At 40.5% G+C, this 21220-nt stretch overlaps 2 protein-coding genes across 4 annotated transcripts; one reads left to right on the forward strand and one right to left on the reverse strand.

The window, feature by feature from the left end:
- Window positions 1-10270: 10270 nt before the first annotated feature.
- Window positions 10271-12982, reverse strand: uncx (UNC homeobox). Of its 2 annotated transcripts, none has more exons than XM_077620082.1 (3): window positions 12519-12982; window positions 12114-12289; window positions 10271-11492 (listed from the first exon to the last, which is right to left on the reverse strand). In XM_077620082.1, the coding sequence occupies exons 1-3, from the start codon at window positions 12784-12786 to the stop codon at window positions 10581-10583; spliced, it is 1356 nt and encodes a 451-aa protein (XP_077476208.1). In that variant the 5' UTR covers window positions 12787-12982; the 3' UTR covers window positions 10271-10580. The 2 variants fall into 2 exon arrangements, with proteins under 2 accessions (XP_077476208.1, XP_077476207.1); XM_077620081.1 differs by having other exon boundaries at window positions 10277-11504; window positions 12519-12979.
- A 3927-nt stretch (window positions 12983-16909) lies between these two features.
- On the forward strand, window positions 16910-21075 carry zfand2a (zinc finger, AN1-type domain 2A). Of its 2 annotated transcripts, none has more exons than XM_077619611.1 (10): window positions 16910-17119; window positions 17742-17809; window positions 17893-17987; window positions 18072-18203; window positions 18276-18427; window positions 18599-18718; window positions 19233-19308; window positions 19373-19449; window positions 20484-20609; window positions 20739-21075. In XM_077619611.1, the coding sequence occupies exons 2-9, from the start codon at window positions 17755-17757 to the stop codon at window positions 20596-20598; spliced, it is 822 nt and encodes a 273-aa protein (XP_077475737.1). In that variant the 5' UTR covers window positions 16910-17119; window positions 17742-17754; the 3' UTR covers window positions 20599-20609; window positions 20739-21075. The 2 variants fall into 2 exon arrangements, with proteins under 2 accessions (XP_077475737.1, XP_077475736.1); XM_077619610.1 differs by having other exon boundaries at window positions 16914-17119; window positions 20484-20568.
- The last annotated feature ends 145 nt before the right edge of the window (window positions 21076-21220 follow it).

Consider the following 21220-nt stretch of genomic DNA (forward strand, 5'->3'; position numbering starts at 1 on the left):
AGCCATTGAGAAATGGTCAAATATTATTGTTAAGATGACAATTTGGTGAGAATTGACATTGTGAACATTGTGTATTCAATGAAAAGAAATTATACCATCTTCTGTTGTGTTGTAATTTGATGTGTTTATATAATATTAATAATAATAATAATATAATAATCGGACATAGGCTTTGTCATCATCATTGACTCGACAAAAGCCTAATTGTCATCATACCCAGCTGCGTATGACGAAATTGGTAGTTGTTGCCAATAGAAATTGTTACCAAACCCGAAATATGTGTACTAGTCAGGCAATAGCACTGCTAAAAAATGAATTGCAGTACACATATTTTGTTCTTGATTTGTACATTTTATTCATCTCCTTTAGCCCATCCAATCCAAATAGTTGTAAAAGGTGCTAATGCGTGCGCTGGTATTCATCTCACTTCCGCCGGTGAGTCCATTACGACTCATAGGTGTCATAATTTAATCGTCTTGTTTTCTATTGCCCGCGGATACTAAGCGGCGGCGCTGTAAAATGCGGCCCAGTGCTATTCCGCCCTTCTCTGGCTCCCTCTTTCTTTCTCCCGTCTTAATTGGAAACACTGGGGGGTTTGCATCCCTTTCACTTTCACTTGACCTTAGACGATGAACCGCTGATAAAGATGAGAATCATTATCTGCCCAAGAGAACTCAGGAGGAATCATTTCCTCCTCTCGTGTTCCGTTCATTAATTTGCAGAGGCGCTTTTAAGACGTGTGAGTGAGCGGGCTTTCGTCGGCGTTCTCACTTATTGAAATCGGAATTCCCTCTAATTGGAAATCACGCCCGTCGAGTGCCGCGGCATAGCAACCTTTAATTTTGGAAATCGGCCCCTCCAAAACAATGCCAAGACGATATCAATCGATCGTATGGCGTGTAACGGCTTCACGCCAGACACCCGTGCTAATTTATGCTAATTCGTAAATAATGTCTTAACCCTTAATTGCTGAGCCAACCCGCTATGTTAATTAATATGTTAATTGGAGACATTCCAGAATTACGTGGTAATACGAGTCGATTACGAGGGTGATTGACATCTGCCTCTCTGCCTTTGCCCATGCATAGATTTTACGTATTTTCTCGCATATAAGCCTTGTTTGTCGCTAAAAAAATGATGGTTCGGCTTATATGCGCACAAATTAGAGTTGACATGCACGAAACTGCAAGGTGTATTATTTGTTGGCAAATATTATTGAAAATAAGATGGATATATTTCACAATTCTGACCCAAGCCGATTCACGTGGTCATTCTGTGGTCAAAATATAAAGATGTCCATTGAATTAAAGCAGGAAATGTTGACTAATTAAGAGCAGGGGATGTTAAACAGGCAAAGAAACATCAGTTAGATTCAGATCAACAACAGTGAGGTCATATTTTTAAAAATCTGGTTTGAGTGAAATACAACTGAATGTTTTTTTTGCAATTTGTCTAAATAAATTTAAGTAGTTAAGTGCATTTTATTTACAGTTTGAGTTGAATGTTGTTTTATTTCTTCCTCAGCTAAATGCCACAAAATGCCTTCCTTTTTGGCCACCTTGGTTGCCTCTGCTACAAATGGAAATGATGCGAGCACTTCCTGTTTGACATTTTGGACTTCGCCTTACTTTTGGATGTTCACGGGACTCCAACATTTCTCTGAAAAAAGGTCAGTTAGTTGGAAATGGTAAATAACACGAGTGCAAAACGCTCTTTAAAATGCTAATATTCCCAGTGAAATCTTTCGTAATCATCTCCAAAAAAATCATGTTATTTTGAATGAAAACCCAGGAGGACAAATATAGTAAGCATTACCTAATGGTTAGCACACATCCTGCTTGGTAGAGACCAACTTCCTGTAGTCAAATATCTCTCATTTGCTTTCATTTGGCAAATCCAGGAAGTTCCTCGAGTTACTAGGCAACTAACAATATTGTTAGCTTTGGTACCTTGATGTGTGATAAACAGTCAGTTCAGGTGTGCATGTGACCTTTAATAAATTGGACTTCATAAAAGGCTCTGATTGACAAACATTGATTTACCAAATCCTTTCACACAGCAATTTCCTAAACAAGCAAACAGATGTTTTGGACTCCTCTGTGCTGTATTAAGTCATTATATCAACATTATACTGTCACACGAGGCAAAAAGTGGAACTATGGATTTTTCCAAAGTAGCTATACATCCGGTTTAAGTGAATGTATGGCGGTCTAATTATTTACTTTGAAAGTTCCCAGTCCTAGATCGATAGCGGCCAAATAAACGTGCATTGTGTAAAAAAACGTTCCCTCCGCAGGTCCCCGCCACGCCGTCGTCGATAAGGATCGGAGCTCCCGGGTCGTCCTCGCCCTCGCTGATGGATGCGATCGCACCTCCGAGAGGTAAACGCCATTGATTGCGTCCCGTTATCGCCTCTCATTTGCTTGCCGCCTCTGCACAATTGGCCCATTTGTGACCAAGCACCCCGCCACGCTTGTGTGTTTTATATTTCAAATTCGCAACCACTCTGTGGAAACATACCCGGGTCATCGGCGACTAACGTGATCGATTTGAGGTTATCTCCACGTTTTCTTTTACTCTACACCTTTTATTTATTTAGAATGTTTCAGCCCCCAGTTGAATACCCACAACCCCCTCCTCCGGGCCATTAAATGGGAAAAAAGTGGGGTGGTGTGTCCGCTTCTGTCCCTGAGCTTCATGACAGAAAGTGGACATGTCAGTAGTTAGCGGGGAGCGCCAGGGGATTAAATAATGTGCATGTAATGGTGAGATGTGAGGTCTTGGCCTTGACGGTGTTCAGAAGGTTTGCAATTGCGCTTTAATTGTGGACGTCTCAGACTTTTTTTCTCGCCTTCCAGCTCTTGTCAGAGTATTTTTAATTGCAGCCAAAAATGTCTATTAGTCAAGTCTCCCTTAGGCGCACACTGGATCCATTATGGAGGTCAAAGTATGAGCTACGATGACTGGAGAGCGTTTTTTTTTTTGCAATCTATTAAGGAGTTTGGCTTCACGTCAGTTTGTTGCAGAATTTCATATTTGAGGATAGATAAATAAATGGGGACAAATAATAGATTTTTGTCTTCTTGAAACCGCTGAAATCACTCAGCCATTTTAATGCCTTTGGCAAAAATTTCCAAAATGTAGAGGATGATAAAAGTCCTTTTTGGAAGAAATTAAATGCTTGGTTTGCCACTACCTCTTGAAAGGTTCTTTTTAAATAAACTTAAGGACGATAATTTTGTATCTCGAATCTAACCAGACTTTGTGAATTTGTCTTAAAGTCATAGTCATTTATAGACATTTAAAAACAACATTTTTTTTATTTATAAAAATTATATATATATAATTTTATTTAGTTGTTTTTTTTAATTAAAAAAAAATATATATATATATATATATATAATTTTATTTCGTTTTTTTTAATTAAAAAATTATATATATAATTTTATTTACTTATTTTTTAAAATTATATATATATAATGTTATTTTGTTATTTTTTTAAACTAAAAAAATTATATATATATCACTTACTTACGGGTTTGAATAAAACAATGAAAGCGTGCGAACCTGCCAAAAGTTAGATTTGTAATTAACTTACATATATATATATATATATATATATATATATATATATATATATATATATATATATATATATATATATATATATATATATATATATATATAATTTTATTTAGTTGTTTTTCTTTTAATTATCAAAGCCACTTGTAGTTTACCTAGACATTATACTGCCCCTAGTGGCCAAGATTAGTACCCCACGAGGAGCAGAACAATGCCCATCGAGTTACTGTGATGACGTTTCACTTCCGTCTTGACTTTTTTTTGTGGTGGTGGTCTCAACTCAATGGTACCCACAGTTGGACCACTAAGTAGTAAATCCAACCTGCAATCTCGCTCCATTCTCATTCCACTTTCCATTCACGAGGACATACTGGAACGTACAAAAAAAGGGCCTTGCAGGTGGCGGCAGATGGCTCGGCGGATTTAAGTCTCCTTCTAAAAGAGCAATACGCAGCCAAATAAATGTAGACAGTGGGGCATGAACGTCGGAAGACAGAGTTTAACTCATCCCATCTCGGGAAGTTTTCACACTTCACGCTTTATTAACCTCCGGGGCAAAGATTCCCGGCGAAGTCAGCTAAGGGAAAAGACTTGTCTCTTTCATACAAATCACCAGCAAGCGCTCGCTAAATCCCCCAATGACAACATTTACACGCTGCCAGGATTGCGTGCGTGTGAGCGTGTTTGGCTAAATGGCTTATATGCTCCCACAAGTAACAGTTTTTACTTTAAATCTTAACTAGAACAACAGGAATATTGTTCACATTTCAAATCCTGAAAGACAAAATGACACATACCGAATCTTAAAAACGATAATATAGTACGCCTTTTGTAGTTGAAGTCAACTCAGTTACATTTGGCAGAGTTTCTTTTGGATTTCGGTTTGTTAAGACAAACTTTCACACTTGGATTGTTCTTCTCCAAGTGATTTAGCCCCGCCTCCTTGCCATTATAGCGCTTATTGATATATCCGACAACCCGCTGCCTGTCTGAAGCCCAGGTGGACGTGGCCATCCGTGGGATCACGAGCAAACGGCTGGCCTCGCTTGATGCCGTTTCCCTTTTTCTTCTGTCGCCGCCTTCTTAGCTATTGACCAAATGACAGTTTGACGCTCGCAAAGCTTTCACGCTTCAGCTCAGGATGTTCTCCAGGGTTCCTTGTCCTTGTTCCTCGGGCAAACCTGGCGATTGACATTGATTGGACCAAAAAGGAAAAAGAAAATGACATCAATGAATAGTCCAAACTGGGACCTGGAGGTCGCTCGCACTAATTTGTCTTTGTTTCAGAGTAAACTGGAGAGAGACAGATGTCTATTAGCTACTTTTTATCGGGCTTTATAATACCTTTCACCCTTCGATTTTAAGGAATTCATTGCGTCGTATTTTACGCAAAGTTCTTGGATGAGGTCAACCAAGTTAGAGTTTATGTTGCATTTTCAGGAAATTGGTTATCTTGGTCTTTGAGGTGCTTTTGGAAAGGTGTTAGTCAGTGGACGAGAAATACCAAAAGTATTTTTTGTAATCATATTTTCTTCATTGACATTTTAATGCCTGAATAATGACTTTTTTATTTTTATATCTTCGCAATTATCTTATTGGTGCTAGCCGAATGAACATTGTTCATCAAAGACCCCATGGTAGGGTCATATGACTATTTTCGGTCATTGAAAAAAAAATTAAATTTTAGTATATAGTAGTGGATTTTTTTATGGGTGGTCCAGTGGTGTATTGATTTTTTCATCCGACTTTAGTGCAGGCCGCGTAAGTTCGATTCCCATTGGGTGTTACTGCGTGTGCACTACAACTGACTAGCGACCAGTTTAGGGTGTAGTCCATCTTTCGCCCAAGGTCATCTAGGGTAGGCTCCAGCACCCCACAATCCTGACAAGGATATTTTTTAAATGAATATATAGTTACATATATCGTTTTTATATTCTTCTTTTGTAACTATGAAAAATATGATTAAAAACAATGTAGATTGTCAAAATATCCGATAAAGCTAAACTGAAGTTAGTTTTCTTTTAACATTATAGTAGGCTCTGATGTTTTGAAGTCTGATAACAGCGACTATTAAAGTCATTTACTGTGAATGTCCTTTATGACTAAAAGTCTGCCAATAAACATGCATGTATATAACCAAAGTAAAGCCAATTAGAAAGCGCACATTTCCCAGTAGGAATGTGAGAAAATTTGCTAATTGGTGTTTATATACAGTTGATCTATTGAAAAAATGGAATATATCTATGCTTACTGGTCATAACAAGGCCGTTGCATGCCACTCATTGCAAAACAGTCAAGATAATGAGCTAGTCATTGAACAAAGCAATATACGCATTTGTCCAATCAAAATATTCTAACAGCTCCCAATCAAAATACTGTATTTTCCGGACTATAAGTCGCACTTTGTACATAGTTTGGGTAGGCCTTGCGACTCATCAAGTGCAACTTATTTCTTTCTCTCCCTCACAGACAGGCTGTATTTGTCCAATTAAAATATTCGAACCACTCCCAATCAAACTACCGTATTTTCCAGACTATAAGTCGCACTTTGTTCATAGTTTGGGTAGGCCTTGCGACACATCAAGTGCAACTTATTTCTTTCTCTCCCTCACAGACAGCCTGTTAGGTTGTTTTTGTTTAGTTTTTTTAGTCTGTAATTATCTGGAAAAACAGATGCCTATTCAGCTTGTTGGTCTCCAGTTTGGTTTCTGACAAAACTGGCTAGGAGATATTTTACTCCATTGTGTATTCTTTGTCCAGTGTGAGTTATACTCGGGTGCGATTTATGATCCAAAAAATATGGTACATGGTGTTTGTAGTTTTATATCCGTGTTGGAGTTTAAGGGGGAGGGAGTCATCCAACTTCATGCATGCAGCCTGATTTTGAAGATACAAAGTGTGAGTTGTGTTTACCCCAGTAGCCTGCTCCAGTGATTTGATCCGCCATGCAAAAAGATGCGTGAATACGCTACTTTTTCCTTTTTGTTTGTGTCTCTTCGCCTCTCAAGCTCTGTCAAGCCTCCAGCTGGAAGACGAGCAATGGGATAACACGCGTAGCAATCACAACAAGTGTGGAAACTCGCGCAAAAATGTCAACTCTTTAAACCCGCTCTTTTCGCTCGCATACCCACACCGAGTTGGCGCTCGTATTTCCCAACTCCCCCACTCGACTTGAAGCTTCACTTGACATTGCAAAGGAGTTAAAATCCAACTGATATCCTAATCGGCCTTCCCGGGAAGGCGAGAAGAGTAACCGAAAATTATAGAAGTGCGTATTTCTGAATAGAAATGTTTCAGTGGAAATATTTTTTCATGCTCAGTCTTTTTATTTTACGTTAAAACGCTTCAATGTTTAATATCCTGTATGGAAAAGCCCTCTTAGTAGCCTTCACATCATGAGCTATTGAATATATAACGCACGATAAGGGGGAAAATGCTATTTTTATGGAAAGCTATGGTCATTTGCACGTGAATTATATTTGTGCTTTTTTTGCAATAGAAAAAAATGACCTATCTGGAGCTAATATTTTTTTATGTCAGTTTGTAAAATGTACATTAATCTTATTAGACGTATTAGACAAAATTACCTTTTTTAAAATTAGGACTGTTTACTTTGTTCAGTTGTTGCGTGGGGATGATAATAGTTGATAATGAGAGATTTATTTATATTTTTAATGTATCAACTTAGCTTTTTTTGCAGACACTCTAGCACATAAATGTAGTTTTTCGGTCCTTTTGTTCTGCATTGCTCAAACACTTGAAGAAAAAAAAAAAAAAAGAAATCATCAGTGCAGATGGTTAATTTGAAGCTTATCCTAGGTATGCGCGTGAAAGATAAGCATGATTAAATCCACCGGCGCATTAATGAGAAGTGTGAAATAATCCTAAAACGAAAGAATAAAAGAGTGTTAGGACCGAATTTGATGCTGCAAGGAGAAGCCAAATGTCAAGTGCCATTTGATTTTTTTCCCTTTTTTTATTGAAGGACCTTTTTCTTCTTTCCCCTTTTTTTCTCATTCTAAGAAGAGCAAGAGAGAGAATCCTTCCCTTCCCGTGCCCTTGTGTCAAATATAGTAAATTCCTCCTCCGATATCTTTGACTATTCTGCAGCAATTCTGCAAATGACACATCCTAATGGCCCTAATTAATTTGTCCCCATTAACTAAAACTAACACACAGAGAAAAGTCTATTAGCCTTAATTAAGCCTGATATCCTATATGGAGGGAATGTGAGGGGGCTGCCGCAGCCAAGCCTGGGGTTTTACACCCCCCCTCACACATACACACACTACACACACACACACCCCTGTCTCCACATGATAGTGCATGGCCATGCAGCTTGCTGCCTCTAGGCTGCAGCCCCTCTCCTCCTCTGGAGAGTTGGAAATGAAAAATGGAAATGGCACAAAAAGCAGGAGGTGCTAAATTAGCTGCCTGATCTGCACTTATTGCCGCATACGCCACCCCCTACCCCCTTCCACCTTAATATTACTTTGCAACATATCCCACCCCCCCATCCACGCACCTGCCCTCTCGGCATGACCGCCTTGCTGGGTGGGAGACACGACATATTTATCAAGTGTACGTGCATGTGTGTGAATAAATGCACGATGATCAGTTCAATTGAAAATCAGCATCTGCGTGACAGGCCGACCTGACACCCCCTCGTAATTAGAAAGAAAAACGACGGCGTCCGGGATGCATAATAGAGCAAAAACAATTTACAACCCCACCCCCCCCCCCCTCTCCCTCACCCCCCAATAATGATCCTGGCGTTCAAATTGAAAATTTCTGCGGCTATACGGGCCCAAATTGAATTCATAAAGTGTGATTCATGGTCGACGCGCAGCTCTTTTTTAATATTTTTCTTTTTTTTTCCTACTACGCACAGCCCCATCGATTGATGGTTTTCTTCAAGCATTGCAGGCGTGCAGCTGGCGGGCAAGAAAAAGCTTAACTACTTAAGCAAATCGCTAATTTCACCTTAAGGCCATCAATGTGCAGGCACCGATACTACTATTCAAGCCTGCTAATGAATTATAGATGAACTCGGCACACGTCCCACATAGCCTCGGAGAGCAGCGTGCGTGGAAAAATAAATAAAATACATATAAACATTCAATTCTAGTGCAAATTGCAGCCTGGAGGAAAAGAAACATAGGGGAAATGTGTCTTTTTTTATCCTTTCTATTGTCATGGCATGATTGTCACTTTATGAGCGTTTCTATATAATATCCAAAATAAATGTTCAAATATTAGCACGTTATTATTTAAAGTGGAATTCAGCCCTGATTAATTAGAGGGAGAGAAATATCTAAATATGTAGTTTAAAACTAAACTGCAAGGTGCATAGGCATCTTGTGAAAAAAACATCTTGGCAATTTTACATAAAATAATGAACTCTACTAAAGCCAAATTCAATAATCCATTATAAAATGACACCGGTGCTAATAAAATTCTAATTGGCTGCACCTCTAAACAACACTCAAGCTGCTTCTAATCCCCCACATGTTCACCTCCCTTCCATCCTAAAAAAAAAGTGATGCAAAAATGAAAAAAAATGAAAAAAAATTGATTAAAAAAAAAAAATCAGCACTTTCCAATGATTTCATGTATTTGCAAATAAAACCACCCCAAAAAGTTCCTGCACGCGCACCCTTCATATTATTAGAAATAAGAACACGGTTTAACGTGATATTATGCGCTGTCCAATATTGGCCAAGAAAGCTTGCAGGGGGTTGGTGGGAGGTAGCAGATGTCCCAGATCCCACCCGGGTTCCCCAGGGGCGCCTTCCCTATTAGAACAAATGTGTTGTGCCATTGTAAATAGGCACGTTCGCCCCGGCCCGGCCCATTACAGGCCGGCCGTGATCAATAGGCTGATAAGAGCTCGACATGGACGTGAAGGCGACACAACAATGAGCGGATATCATTGAACATCTATCTTCATGTGCACCCTCACTTTCCCCCCTTCTGGTCCTCCCCTCCTGACACCCACACACACATACACACAGCTATAAAGAGTGTGAGCTCATGAAAATGCCTCCCCACGATCCAATAATGCACACATGCACGCAGCTGCCTAGGCTATTATTTTCCTATTTCAATTTGACACCCAGGCCTTTTCATGCTAATTCTATTATTCCTGGAAGTTTATGTGATTTCATATCACGGCAAATCGGTAATGTATTACCACCTCGCCTCACCTCACGCACACACACCCTATCTTTTTTTTAAGAGCTAAAATAAACCGTATTCCCCCGCAAAGTAGCCACCGGGAAAATAATTACTTTCATATCAAAACTCTGCAGGAGTGCAGCGGCTCCCTTTTGCCTCAGGCTGCTAACCTCATTTCATCTTTTGGAGTGTGTGCATGTGTGTGTGTGTCTGTTATAGATGAATATATTTGTTACGGCAGTCAGTATAGAAAATACAACTTGCATTTCCTACCGGAAGATGAAAATCGTTTACGTTATTGACTGGTGCTGCCCCAAAAAATTGTTAACACCTTCCAAATAAACAAAAAAGTCTTAAAAATGACCCTACCCATAGGTCATGTTCTTATAATATAATTTCTATGCCCCTCATTTACAATATAGTTTTGATGGTTTTTTTTTGATTGGGTAAAATATTTATAAGAAAATGATATAAATGTTATACTGCTACCAATGATTATAATGTTTTTGGAAAAATCATGATACGATAAAATAAAAACATCACTCGAAGAAAAGCTCTAAAGTGATTGGCTGGTTCTACCCGGAAGTATTGTTACAGCCAGGTAAGGTCGAACAAGCTCTTTGCGGTTGTATACAATAAATTTATTTAAGAAAAGAGTCTCACATATGTATATAAATAGTATAGTCGTTTCTTTTGTTGAAGTAGTTTTTTTCACAGCTCTTGAGGGTTTCTTTGTGTTTTTTCTAACACATTTAAAAGGATATCTAGACACTCAGAGGGGGGAAGAGAACCTAAGGTGGCAAAGATTTTTGGCCTCACTTTTAAGCCTTCTCGTAACCTTCTTTTAGGTTTATTCCGTTTTTTTCCTGACAGTTCGGCGTTAGTTCTAGCGGACTGTCTTCTAAATGTTCATTTCCGCATTCGGCGCCGTGTTCGTGGCTCAAAGTCCCAGGGGTGCTAGAACCCGAGCCCGCCCCGCCCCCGTCCGCCTCCCCCGGGGAGACGCTCCGGCGACACTGAACGCCGCTCGCCGGGTTCCTCGCGGCGGGATCCTCGGACCCGCCGTCGTCGGCGGCGGCGTTCGAAGCCGTTTTTAAGGCCGTCTGCGGGACAATGAATCCCAGTGGCTGCGTGATAGGGTAGAGCAGAAAGTGTCCCTTCCCGATGAGAGGCCGAGAGCCGGGCAAGGCCGCGGAGTTGCGTCTCGGTCTCGAGTCCGAAAGGAGGCTTTCCACGCTGAACGGGTTAAGTTTCTGCAAGCCGGCGCTTCTGTTGCCGCCGGAGCACAGGCTCGAGCGGTGGGCGGAGTCGGGGGAGTCTAGCTCGGAGCAGCCGGCGTCCTGTTCCGGTGCTCTTTGGTTGTGGCCGGACGTGTGCAGCGAGGGGAGCGAGGAGAGCGAGGGTGCCGCCGCCGACGCCCCCTCGCCGGAGACTAGTTTGGTCAGGTCCAGCCGGGGGCCGGAGCCGTGCTCGCTGTCGGTCACGTGAGACAAGCCGCTGTCGCTGTCCGATCCCGGCGTGTGAAATAGATCCCCGTGCAGGTGCTTGTTCTGGGCCTTGAGCAGGCGGCGCTCCTGCTTGCGCTTTTTCTTCTCCATCCGGTCGAGTTCTCGCCGGGCGATCTCCTCCGGGTCCATGGGCTCGCCGCTGCAGGTAGTCGGGTGTGCGTTGTGCGCGGGTCGGCCCGGACCCTTCTTGGTGTTCTCCTTCTTCCGCCACTTGGCTCGGCGGTTCTGGAACCAGACCTGCATGCGTTTAGAGCGAGAAAAAGCGAGTGTGACTTTTCTATTTTTTAATTTATTTTTTTAATGATTATATTCCCCCAAACAAATCAATTAAACGCAACAATGTTTTAATTAACTAAATCCTCCTGCTGTCTTGTCACATGCTAGGGCCCTTAATTGGACTTTTAATTGGCCAATCTGTGCGCACGCGACAATAAGCAGCAGCGTGGAGCTATTTTTCATCATGGCAGAAGTGGGAATTCTTTTTTTTTTTTTGGAAGAAAATTATCTATCAGACCGTTCTTGTTCAAAACAACCCTGATTTTAGTACTTTGTACTTCACTTGAATATTTGCATGCTTTGTTTATTGACAAAATAAAATAGTTCCTTACAGAAATGTTTACATTTAGGCGATATAATGCACATGCAGTCATAATTTCACTGCATTTTTTTCAATCAGACAAGAACAACATTTCAAATAATATGAAAATAAAATTAAGCATATGTAAAATATCCAACTTAGTGATTTTCGTGCATTTTCAACTGTCATATTTGAAAGCAAATTCGCATCTTGAGCCCCAAATCAAAACAAATATCGAATGCATGCGGCAATTAATATTTCTTTCTTACCTGCACTCTCGACTCGATGAGGTCCAGTCTGAGGGCCAGAGCCTCCCTCATGAACACGTCCGGGTAATGGCTCTCATTGAAGGCTTTCTCCAGCTCCTCCAGCTGCCAGCCGGTGAAATTAGTCCGCGTTCTCCGCCTCTTGCACCCGGGACTCTCCTTGTCCATGTCCCCCGAGTCTGTCATCAGACACACACGCGCACACTTGCTTTTTAGACCCATACAATCGCGATTCCACCTCCCTGTTTACATGGCCAAGCATCATTTTCTTGCAATTCTGCTGTCATTTTTGCATCACATTTGCAGGGCGTCAGGAAGTAAAACGACCCCCTTTGTGCTCATCGCGTGTGAAAATGCCACATTTCCCCCCCCCAATAGGCAATAGGAGCATTTCACAAGCAGGCTTACCTGTCAGTTTGTACGGCTGATTGTCTATGTTCATCCCGCAACCGGACGCCAGCATCCCGCCGGGGCCGCCAACGGACGCGGCGCAAGACCCATTGAGTAATCCGTCTATGGAGAAGGGCACGGCGGCGGAGGACTGGAGCTGGTGGCCGGTGGCCAGCTCATAGACGTGGTGGTGGCTCAGGTGGTACGGGAAGCCCACCATCCCTCCGCCGCCGAGGGAGCCTCCGAACTGGGCGTGAGGCGGCTCCAGTATCCGGCTGTCCATCATCTCGAAAACGACGTCTGGGTGAGAGGGATGCGTGATGCGCGTAAGGGGAGGGGGGGCGATGGTTATGCTTGGGATTCGTCCCTACCTAGTTTAAAAAGCACGCGAGCGCGAGTGTGGCGGATGAGGCGGGGACATGATGTGCGCCAGGCACAGATGAGCTCCACTTTATCCACATGAACCTCCCCGATAATTAGCCCGGGCTTGTGGGGACTACGACGCCCAATGAGAGGCGGTAATGGGCGCTGACGTCACAGGCGCGCCCCCACCGCCCCCTCCCGTATCGATTGCTAATTAAGGCTGACATCCACCTCAATAAACAATATCAGAGCTGTCACAACAAGACAAGAGGGCTTTGATAAGAACTACATTGCCGTTTACACGGAGGGGAAAGGGGGGTGGGCGACTGCCCGGATCCCGGGGAGGGGAGCGTGCAGGCGGATAGCTCGGAGCGGGTGGTCACCCCCTGCTCGGAGAACCACCACCAGCAGCATCTTCAAGGATGAAGCCATTCTGTATCCGAAATCTAAAAGTTATTGGACGTTGGATGATGATAGGACGACATTTAAAGGGAGCACAGAGTTAAAAAAAAGACTCCTATTTTCATATAGCGCCAAATATATTGTGACAGTGAATTATGTTTTCCGCACAATCCAAATCTTTTCTACAGCTGGCCAAGTGTAGACGTGTCATGAGATGTTTTAATCAGATTTGAAATTCGGCAATCCAAATCAGAGCCACTCACTCGTCTTCTTCAGTGACCTTTGACACCGGGATTGGCCTGTTGTAATAACCTGAATCTCTCAACAGAAGCCACCATAATTGTTACCCTATTAGCATGCAAATGGTTTAATTAATATTATTATGAGGGAAGGATTTAATCCGCGTCTCACTTGACCCTCTCTCCTGCATACAAAAACAAAAATTTGCGTATACGTTTAGAAGAACTCACAAGTTCAGAATCGTTTGAAAACTTACCATCAGGGTTGAGACTATTCATTAATGATAAACCTATTAATTGAGTTTTTTAGTTTTATTTTAGACTTCTGGGTAACATTGTCGGAATATTTGCTTTAAAGTTATCGCCACTGTCATGTTTCCTTAAGAAAAACAAATATACTTCTCGGATGCTGCTGTATATTGTTTGCTTACTGAATGTTTATTTTCGTAAGCAAGACGAGAAGGCGATGATGAAATATTGGAGGGAAAATATGTCCTTAATGTGGTACATCATGAGGCCCCCCTGAATCCCCCCATGCAGAGTTAGGTCACCCCAAGATCATTTTAAATGATGAAACTGTCTTTTTCTCCCATTTGACATTGCGTCGCCAGTAGATGACATCAGGGCAAGAATGACGTTCTCAAAAATTGGATATCAGACACTTTTCCTCTTTCCTGCTTTTTCCCTTTTGATCTTTAAGGACTAAAATGAACATTGTTGAATGGCATTTGTTTCATTTTTACTTAGATTAATACCCATTTTCTCAAACTGACCTTTTCCCTTTAACTTTTTTTGCTCTTCTCACATCTTCCAGAGCAACTATCCTTATATATACTCTAAATTTAAGTATAGAAGTTAAAGTAAATTGGACAAAAATAAACATAATACAAGTCTTATCTGGATGCCCATCTTCTCCCAACAATGCTTTCTTCAATAGCAGCACGGCATCAAATTCATTTTTAATTAGGCAGGCAAATTAATAGGCGGCAGTTTAGGGGGTTTAATTACTCAATTAACTTCACGCACGTTAATTTTTAACCATCTAAATTAGGTTGCACATTATTTGATTTGGTGATAATTATAGAATTAAATCTAAATTAATTGTTTTTTTTCCAGGATGATTTGTATGAACTAGTTGCACTTCCAATTAAACAGCAGAATGAGAGAGGGAGAGAGAGAGCTTGCCATTTTAAGCTCTCAAATCCTTTGATTCGATTTCCAAGCAAAGCAACAAAAATAAATAAAATAATAGAAGTGCCTGGAAATGCCCCCCCCCCTTTTTCTCTCTCTCTCTTTCTCTCTCTGATCCTTGCAAATGCTCTGCCTCTCCTTCTAATCCTACAATTAAAAGTTTCCTCCCATCTAATTATCTGTAATTGTGCCGCTGTCAAAGTAGAATGGAGAAGTGAAAGCGATTGATTTGGACTTTTTAATTCAGTTCATTTTTGATAGAAGAGAAAGTAATTCCCTTCAAATTACCTCATTCAATCCTGACACCCTAACGCCCTTCAAAATCCCTCTGTCCCCCCCATCGCCCCCCCTCCTCTCTTTTTCTTCCAATTTAAAAAAAAATGAAACCCGGACTGACTACTGCCTCCTCCGAATAATAATAATAACCAAACTTCCATTAGAATAATCATTTCATTTCAATTAAAAGTGACTTATCACCTTTGCTAAAACATGCTTAATATGCCGAAAATTATGAATGCTTGAAGGAGCCCAAAGTGGGGAGTCTAATTGTAATCAGCAAATCAGAGGTGCTTGTCGCCAACGTGCCTTTTTTTCCCCTTCTTCTTCAGCCTCGGAAATAGAACTAATTTACTCAACTCCCCCGGGAAATCCGCTCAACAGATTAACATTTTCAAAATATAGTAATGATATAATTTGAGAAATGGTGACGCCAATTTACGAGGAGCCTTTGTGCAGAGTAATTTGCATTTTTTTGCCTCCCCTCTTCGCTCTTCTTCCTTTGCCTCCCTCGCACCTTGTTAATTACAGGGCTGGATGAGGATTCGCAATTATTATTATTAGGATTATTTTGATCCCATTTTTTATGTCCGTTTTGATACAAATGTGAAGCCCTGCATATCTTTAATAAGATCTGTAGTGGACAAGGAAGCATATTCAGGTCACTTAAAATGGACAAAAAATACTGAAGTACTGTAAATAATAATACCAAATACATCATTATTATCGGGTAATTGTTTTTTTATTTACATAAGAAATTGTTAAACTGTCAGTCAGTGTATATGACGTCACTGATGTGTAATAGAATTAATGCAGTCCTAACTATTGAACATTAATTCAAAAATCATAGTGTAAATTATTAGTTTAGAGCGAATGGCAACGTATATATCTTTTTGTGTCAAAGATGATCACCTTGAAACACCAATTTAACTTAATCCCACACAGAAAATAATCCCAAATCTTCTCATTTACCAGGTTCAGTACCAGGGACAGCTCCATTTTCGAACGTATTGAAGCATGGCTCTTAGAAGATTTGGCAAAAAATGTAATTTAAACCCACACACGGCCTGAGAAATGTACCACTGTGTAAACTTGGCATCTGTGCCCTGTTGCTTGTTTATTTATTTGTTTATTTTCTGGGGGGAAAGTTGCTCATTGGGTTCTTTTCCTCGGCCATCTGCTGCAGTACAAAAATATCATCAACCCAGGAGAATAAGATTTCAAAATACTGCACCGAATTACATTAAAAAAGTCAAAAGTAGACTTTTTTTGTCCCCACTTTTAATCTTTGTGTTTAATTATAGGCTACTGTGCACATGTTGCTAATCTCCAAGCACCCCCAACTAAAAAAAAGATCCCTTGTTAAACTTGACCCTCTCAAATCTTATCTCATACTCAAGGGACTTCACTAATATCTGCATAAACAGAGCTATTCTGCCCTTTAGCGGCCACTGTGTGGCAGTGACACTGATAAATACATTAGCTAACACGTGACAGGTTTTCACCAAAATATCAAACCAGAAAAGTGTTTTTTTTAATCACTTCATTCCGGGACTGTCCAAACTATTGTTTTTTTTATTGGCCTGCAGCACATTTTAACATATTAAAAGGAATACATAGGAAACTGTGTAGAATGTCAGTGTTTTCTTTCATATGAATATGTTTATAGAGAAAAAAAGGGATACATAGAGGTATTTTTTGGTGATTGGACTTTTTTTTCTCTCTCTGGACATTTTCTTTTGTCTTACAATGAGATGTTTAAAAAGAGTAGTAAACCCATTTATATTTTGTACGATATTTTTTACATCTCATATTGTATTTATACTTAAAACTTACTTTCGAGCATAAATTGAGTTTTTTTCTCAAAGATGAGTCAACAATCTAGTGAAACCTCGAACCTTCTAGTTTTCCAGGCTGGTCGAAAACATTCCGGATGACGTCAGTGCGTGCCACGTCACCGTGACGTGGAAAAGTGGGCGGGGCCTCAGGACGCTTAAAATGTCCACATTTGAGCGTCCCTGTAAGAATTAGTTTCACCAACTGTAGGAGGACTGGGAGTGCACATCGCAGATTTAACACAAATAAGCCTTCACATTTACTATTTGTACTTAATTCTACGGCTCCAAAACCGCAACGACTTTCGAGCTGGTGAGTCAATAAACCCTCTAATCTCCCACTAAGATCGTGTTCTTTTGCGACGTACAAATCTTAAATATGATAAATCATTTGTTTATCTACCGATCGTCATATTTCGGATGAAGTACCGTCACGTCGTTGTTGTGATTTTCTGAGTATGACTGTTAGCCAATTGCTAACTGCTAGCATGTAAGAGTTGGGGTAATACGGACGATGGTGGTCGTTTTGTCATCATCGTATTTTACTAAATAGTTATTCTAGAATAGTTTTAGACTATGTTAGTTATGTAACTCAATCGCTGATCCGAGGGTGTAGCATGGTTTGGATCGCGATCGGCAAACTATCAAATCTGACATATTTGTTTGTTGTGTGTGTTGTGCTCCCTGGCAGAAATCCTAACATATATTATAGTCGATTTGGTCTATAATTCTCTTGTCTTTAAGGTTCAGATGTATAAATGAATAGTGTGTGTTTTATTTTGCAAAGTAAGCATGACTTGGCATAAAGCTAGCTATTGCTACGGGCGGGACAGAAACATCCGGTAGAGTCGCTTGATGTTTACATAGTCATGTCATCGTGGTCCCAGGTTTCATTTCCATTCCTCACAAAATATTGTCATTTCATTTTTTTCCAGTTAAACCTTTGTCATGGAATTTCCAGATCTTGGAGAACATTGTTCCGAAAAGACCTGCAAGCGTTTAGGTAGGTGAAATCACTTGGAAAGATGGTTGCATGTTCCTTGATTTATTATGGAAATTAACATTTTCACTTTTTTCCCACACCAGACTTCCTTCCCATGAAATGTGACGCCTGTGAAGAAATATTCTGCAAGGACCACGTCACTTACGCACACCACAAATGCACTTCATCTTACAAAAAAGTGAGCCAGAGTTCCGTTGATCATGTTTCATCACGTTAGGTCGTATTTATTTACACTACAGCCAATTCCAATTTGGTATTTCAGGATGTCCAAGTTCCTGTGTGCCCACTGTGCAACATCCCCATTCCCATCAAGAGAGGAGAGATGCCCGATATTAAAGTCGGGGAGCACATCGATCGGGATTGCAAATCGGACCCGGCTCAACGGAAAAGAAAGGTGTGTACAAGTGTAAAAAAAAATACAAGAATTCTGTAACAGTACTATAAAATGAAACTTTTTATGTCCTAGATTTTCACCAACAAATGTTCCCAAGGAGGCTGTAAGCAGAAGGAAATGATGCGTGTGACATGTGACCAGTGTCATTTAAATTACTGTCTTAAACACCGACACCCACTTGATCACGATTGTAAAACTGACGGCAAGCCTCTGTCCCATTCGGGGTAGGTCCTTTTCCAATTTGTGTATTTTCTGGACTATAATGCAAAAATCCAATTTGTACTCCCGTGCAACTTGCATGTATTTCTTCCCTTTCATTGTGCATTCTCTGTTCTTGTTCAACTTATAGTCCATAGCTTGTCTGATTACCTGTGACACTTATTTTTTTTCTTTAGACATGCTGCTTTAATGCGGGCTCAGGGTTCTTCTTCTTCTACCTCTGCGGCATCGTCATCAGGCCACGCCAGATCAGTTTCTAATGGTGGCAGTTCAGCCAGCAGAGCTCACTCGAGCAAGTAAGAAAGACTACAAACAACATAGGAAATGAACGTTCCCCAATCACAAGTATTGTTTTGTATGATACGACATAGGTTTTGATTAGGAATGGCCCGGATCGGAAATAGGGCCTGATCACGTCATTTTCAGAGTATTTTGATCATGTACTATAAGATGTATTCTTGTAGTAACTCATTGGCTACAATTGACGGCAATAGCCGTCCGATTCGTTTTGACTGGGAGGGTTTAAAAGCTAGGAAAATCACAACCAAAATTGCCCAATTCATCACATTGGATGAGCAATTTTTCTATTTTATACGTTATACAGGGTGATCCATAAAAATGGGAACTTTTTAACAATCCCATAAAACCAAGAGTTCTGGGAGAAACATTTTGTTCATCGTAAATACGTTTTAAAACAAACCATTTAAGAAACCACGATGGAATTTGAAAAATTAGTTGAAAATGACGTCCTTCAGATGATGGCATCTTCTTAGCCAGTTTACCATCTCTTTCCTTCTCTTCCTTGCCCAGCGCGAGTCGGCCAATGGTGACCTCTGTATCGGCACAAAATATGGTGCAGCCATCGGCGTCGTTTCAGGCGGGCTTGGTACGAAAATTAAACACGGGTGTTAAGCGACCATTGGGCGTTAATGGAATTCTTTTTCTTCTAGACTGAGGAGCAGGCCTTACAAAGGGCTCTGGAAATGTCTTTGGCCGAGTCGAGACCAGCCTCACAGCCAACCTTGAGGTGACCTTCACTTAATATACATTGCTACGCCACAGATATATAAGAAGTTTATAGTGTAGGAACAATAAAATAAATATGAAATGAGGGGTAAAAAAGCCAAGTCAAAATTGGAGATCATTTCACTGGCCACTAAGGGGCAGTGTCTACTTTCAGTAATGCATCTCTTACCTGTGAGGAGCATCAAATGCAAGGAAGAAAAAACATATGCTGCCATCCCTCATCATTTGGGACTGAATTAATCTATCATTCACTTTATCAGGATAGACAGGCCTGACAATAGGAGAGCGTCTTCCATCCCTTAGTAAGACACAAAAGAGGGTTGTTACGCCTCCTAATTAGACTATGGAAGCTACGTTGGCAATGTGGATAGACAATAGAAGAAAATAGCCTTGGATACGAATATCATCACAACAAAGCATTAGGCAATCTTTATTTTATAGCATATTATTTAGAACCAAAAGACAATTGTTGTGCTATCGAAAAAAATCTCTTTTGGAAAAAAATGATTGAGTTTACACAGTTAGAGAAGGTGAAGAAATGCAATCATCGTCTATTAGGATCCGACAGCTGTTTCTAACCACCATAAAAAAATTTCAACTCTCTACATTGCAGGGTTTGGACAAACGTAGCGAGAGAATCTTAACATACACACACACACACTCACTCACCCATAAATCACGCTTTATAAGGATTATAGATTAATTCTTATTTATTAACAATTGTTGTTCTTAGGGCAGTAATAGTGAACAGTATTGCAATGGATAGGTTAAATGATAGTCCATAGAGGGTTTTAAGACCAAATAATATTAAGTAGACACTTCAAAAACACTGTCCTGACATCGCAGTGATTCACCGTTTGCGGCAGGTCTTGGAACCTATCTAGCCCGATAAATGAGGCATTACTGTAAACAAATTTGAGCTCTAAGAACCTTTCATTTAGCAAAAGCAAATGGATGTATCACGTCATATTCCATTCTTTTTCCAAAGCCGTAAGCATGTTTTAAGAATTTTTGGTTTGTTTGTTTCTCGCTCAGTCCACAAGAACAAGAAGATCTAGCGCTTGCTCAGGCCCTAGCCGCCAGTGAAGAAGAACACAGACGCCAGCAGCAGAGACAACAGGTACCATGTGGAACAGTTAGCCAACAGTAGCATGCTTTCATGTAGGTACGCTGCCAAAATGGCACCTTATCATCTTTCCAAAGGCTTCAATGTACATTTAGATTCACTGTCTAATCTTGAAGGGAAGAAAAAAAAATCATCATTCTAATCATCGTCTTTTTATTTTTCAGGGGCGAGAGTCCAAACTGTTAAATTGCAGCCTTTCTTAATCCTGGACCACTGCTTCTTTTTTGTTTTTGTTTTCCCTCCCAAAGTGTGCTGTAACTTTTCTAAACACCTCATAAACTGGAATGTGCATTTCCAGCAGGATTGATTGTCTTTAATATCCAACGCAAGGCTCAAAAGTTGCGCCCCTTGACGCCTTCGAAACAGAAATCTAAGCACACAAATGCCTAGCAGGTTCTGTCATTTTTACCAATGAGTTGCTGTGTAAATATTTTATATGTATATATGCTGATCATTAAAGTTAACGCTGCCTGTGAACAATGAATAAATGGGTTTAAACAAGTTCATTTTTTCCATGCTTTCACTGCAGATGGCAGTATCGTTTTATATCGTAGAGTATAGTACACTCAGAAGCACTTGTAATATTGGAGAAGTTAGGAAACATGCACTGCGCAATATTTATGTCATGAATATGTACTGCATAGAC

The sequence above is a fragment of the Stigmatopora argus genome, chromosome 14 (assembly GCF_051989625.1).
Source record: "Stigmatopora argus isolate UIUO_Sarg chromosome 14, RoL_Sarg_1.0, whole genome shotgun sequence".
Lineage (NCBI taxonomy): Eukaryota > Metazoa > Chordata > Actinopteri > Syngnathiformes > Syngnathidae > Stigmatopora > Stigmatopora argus.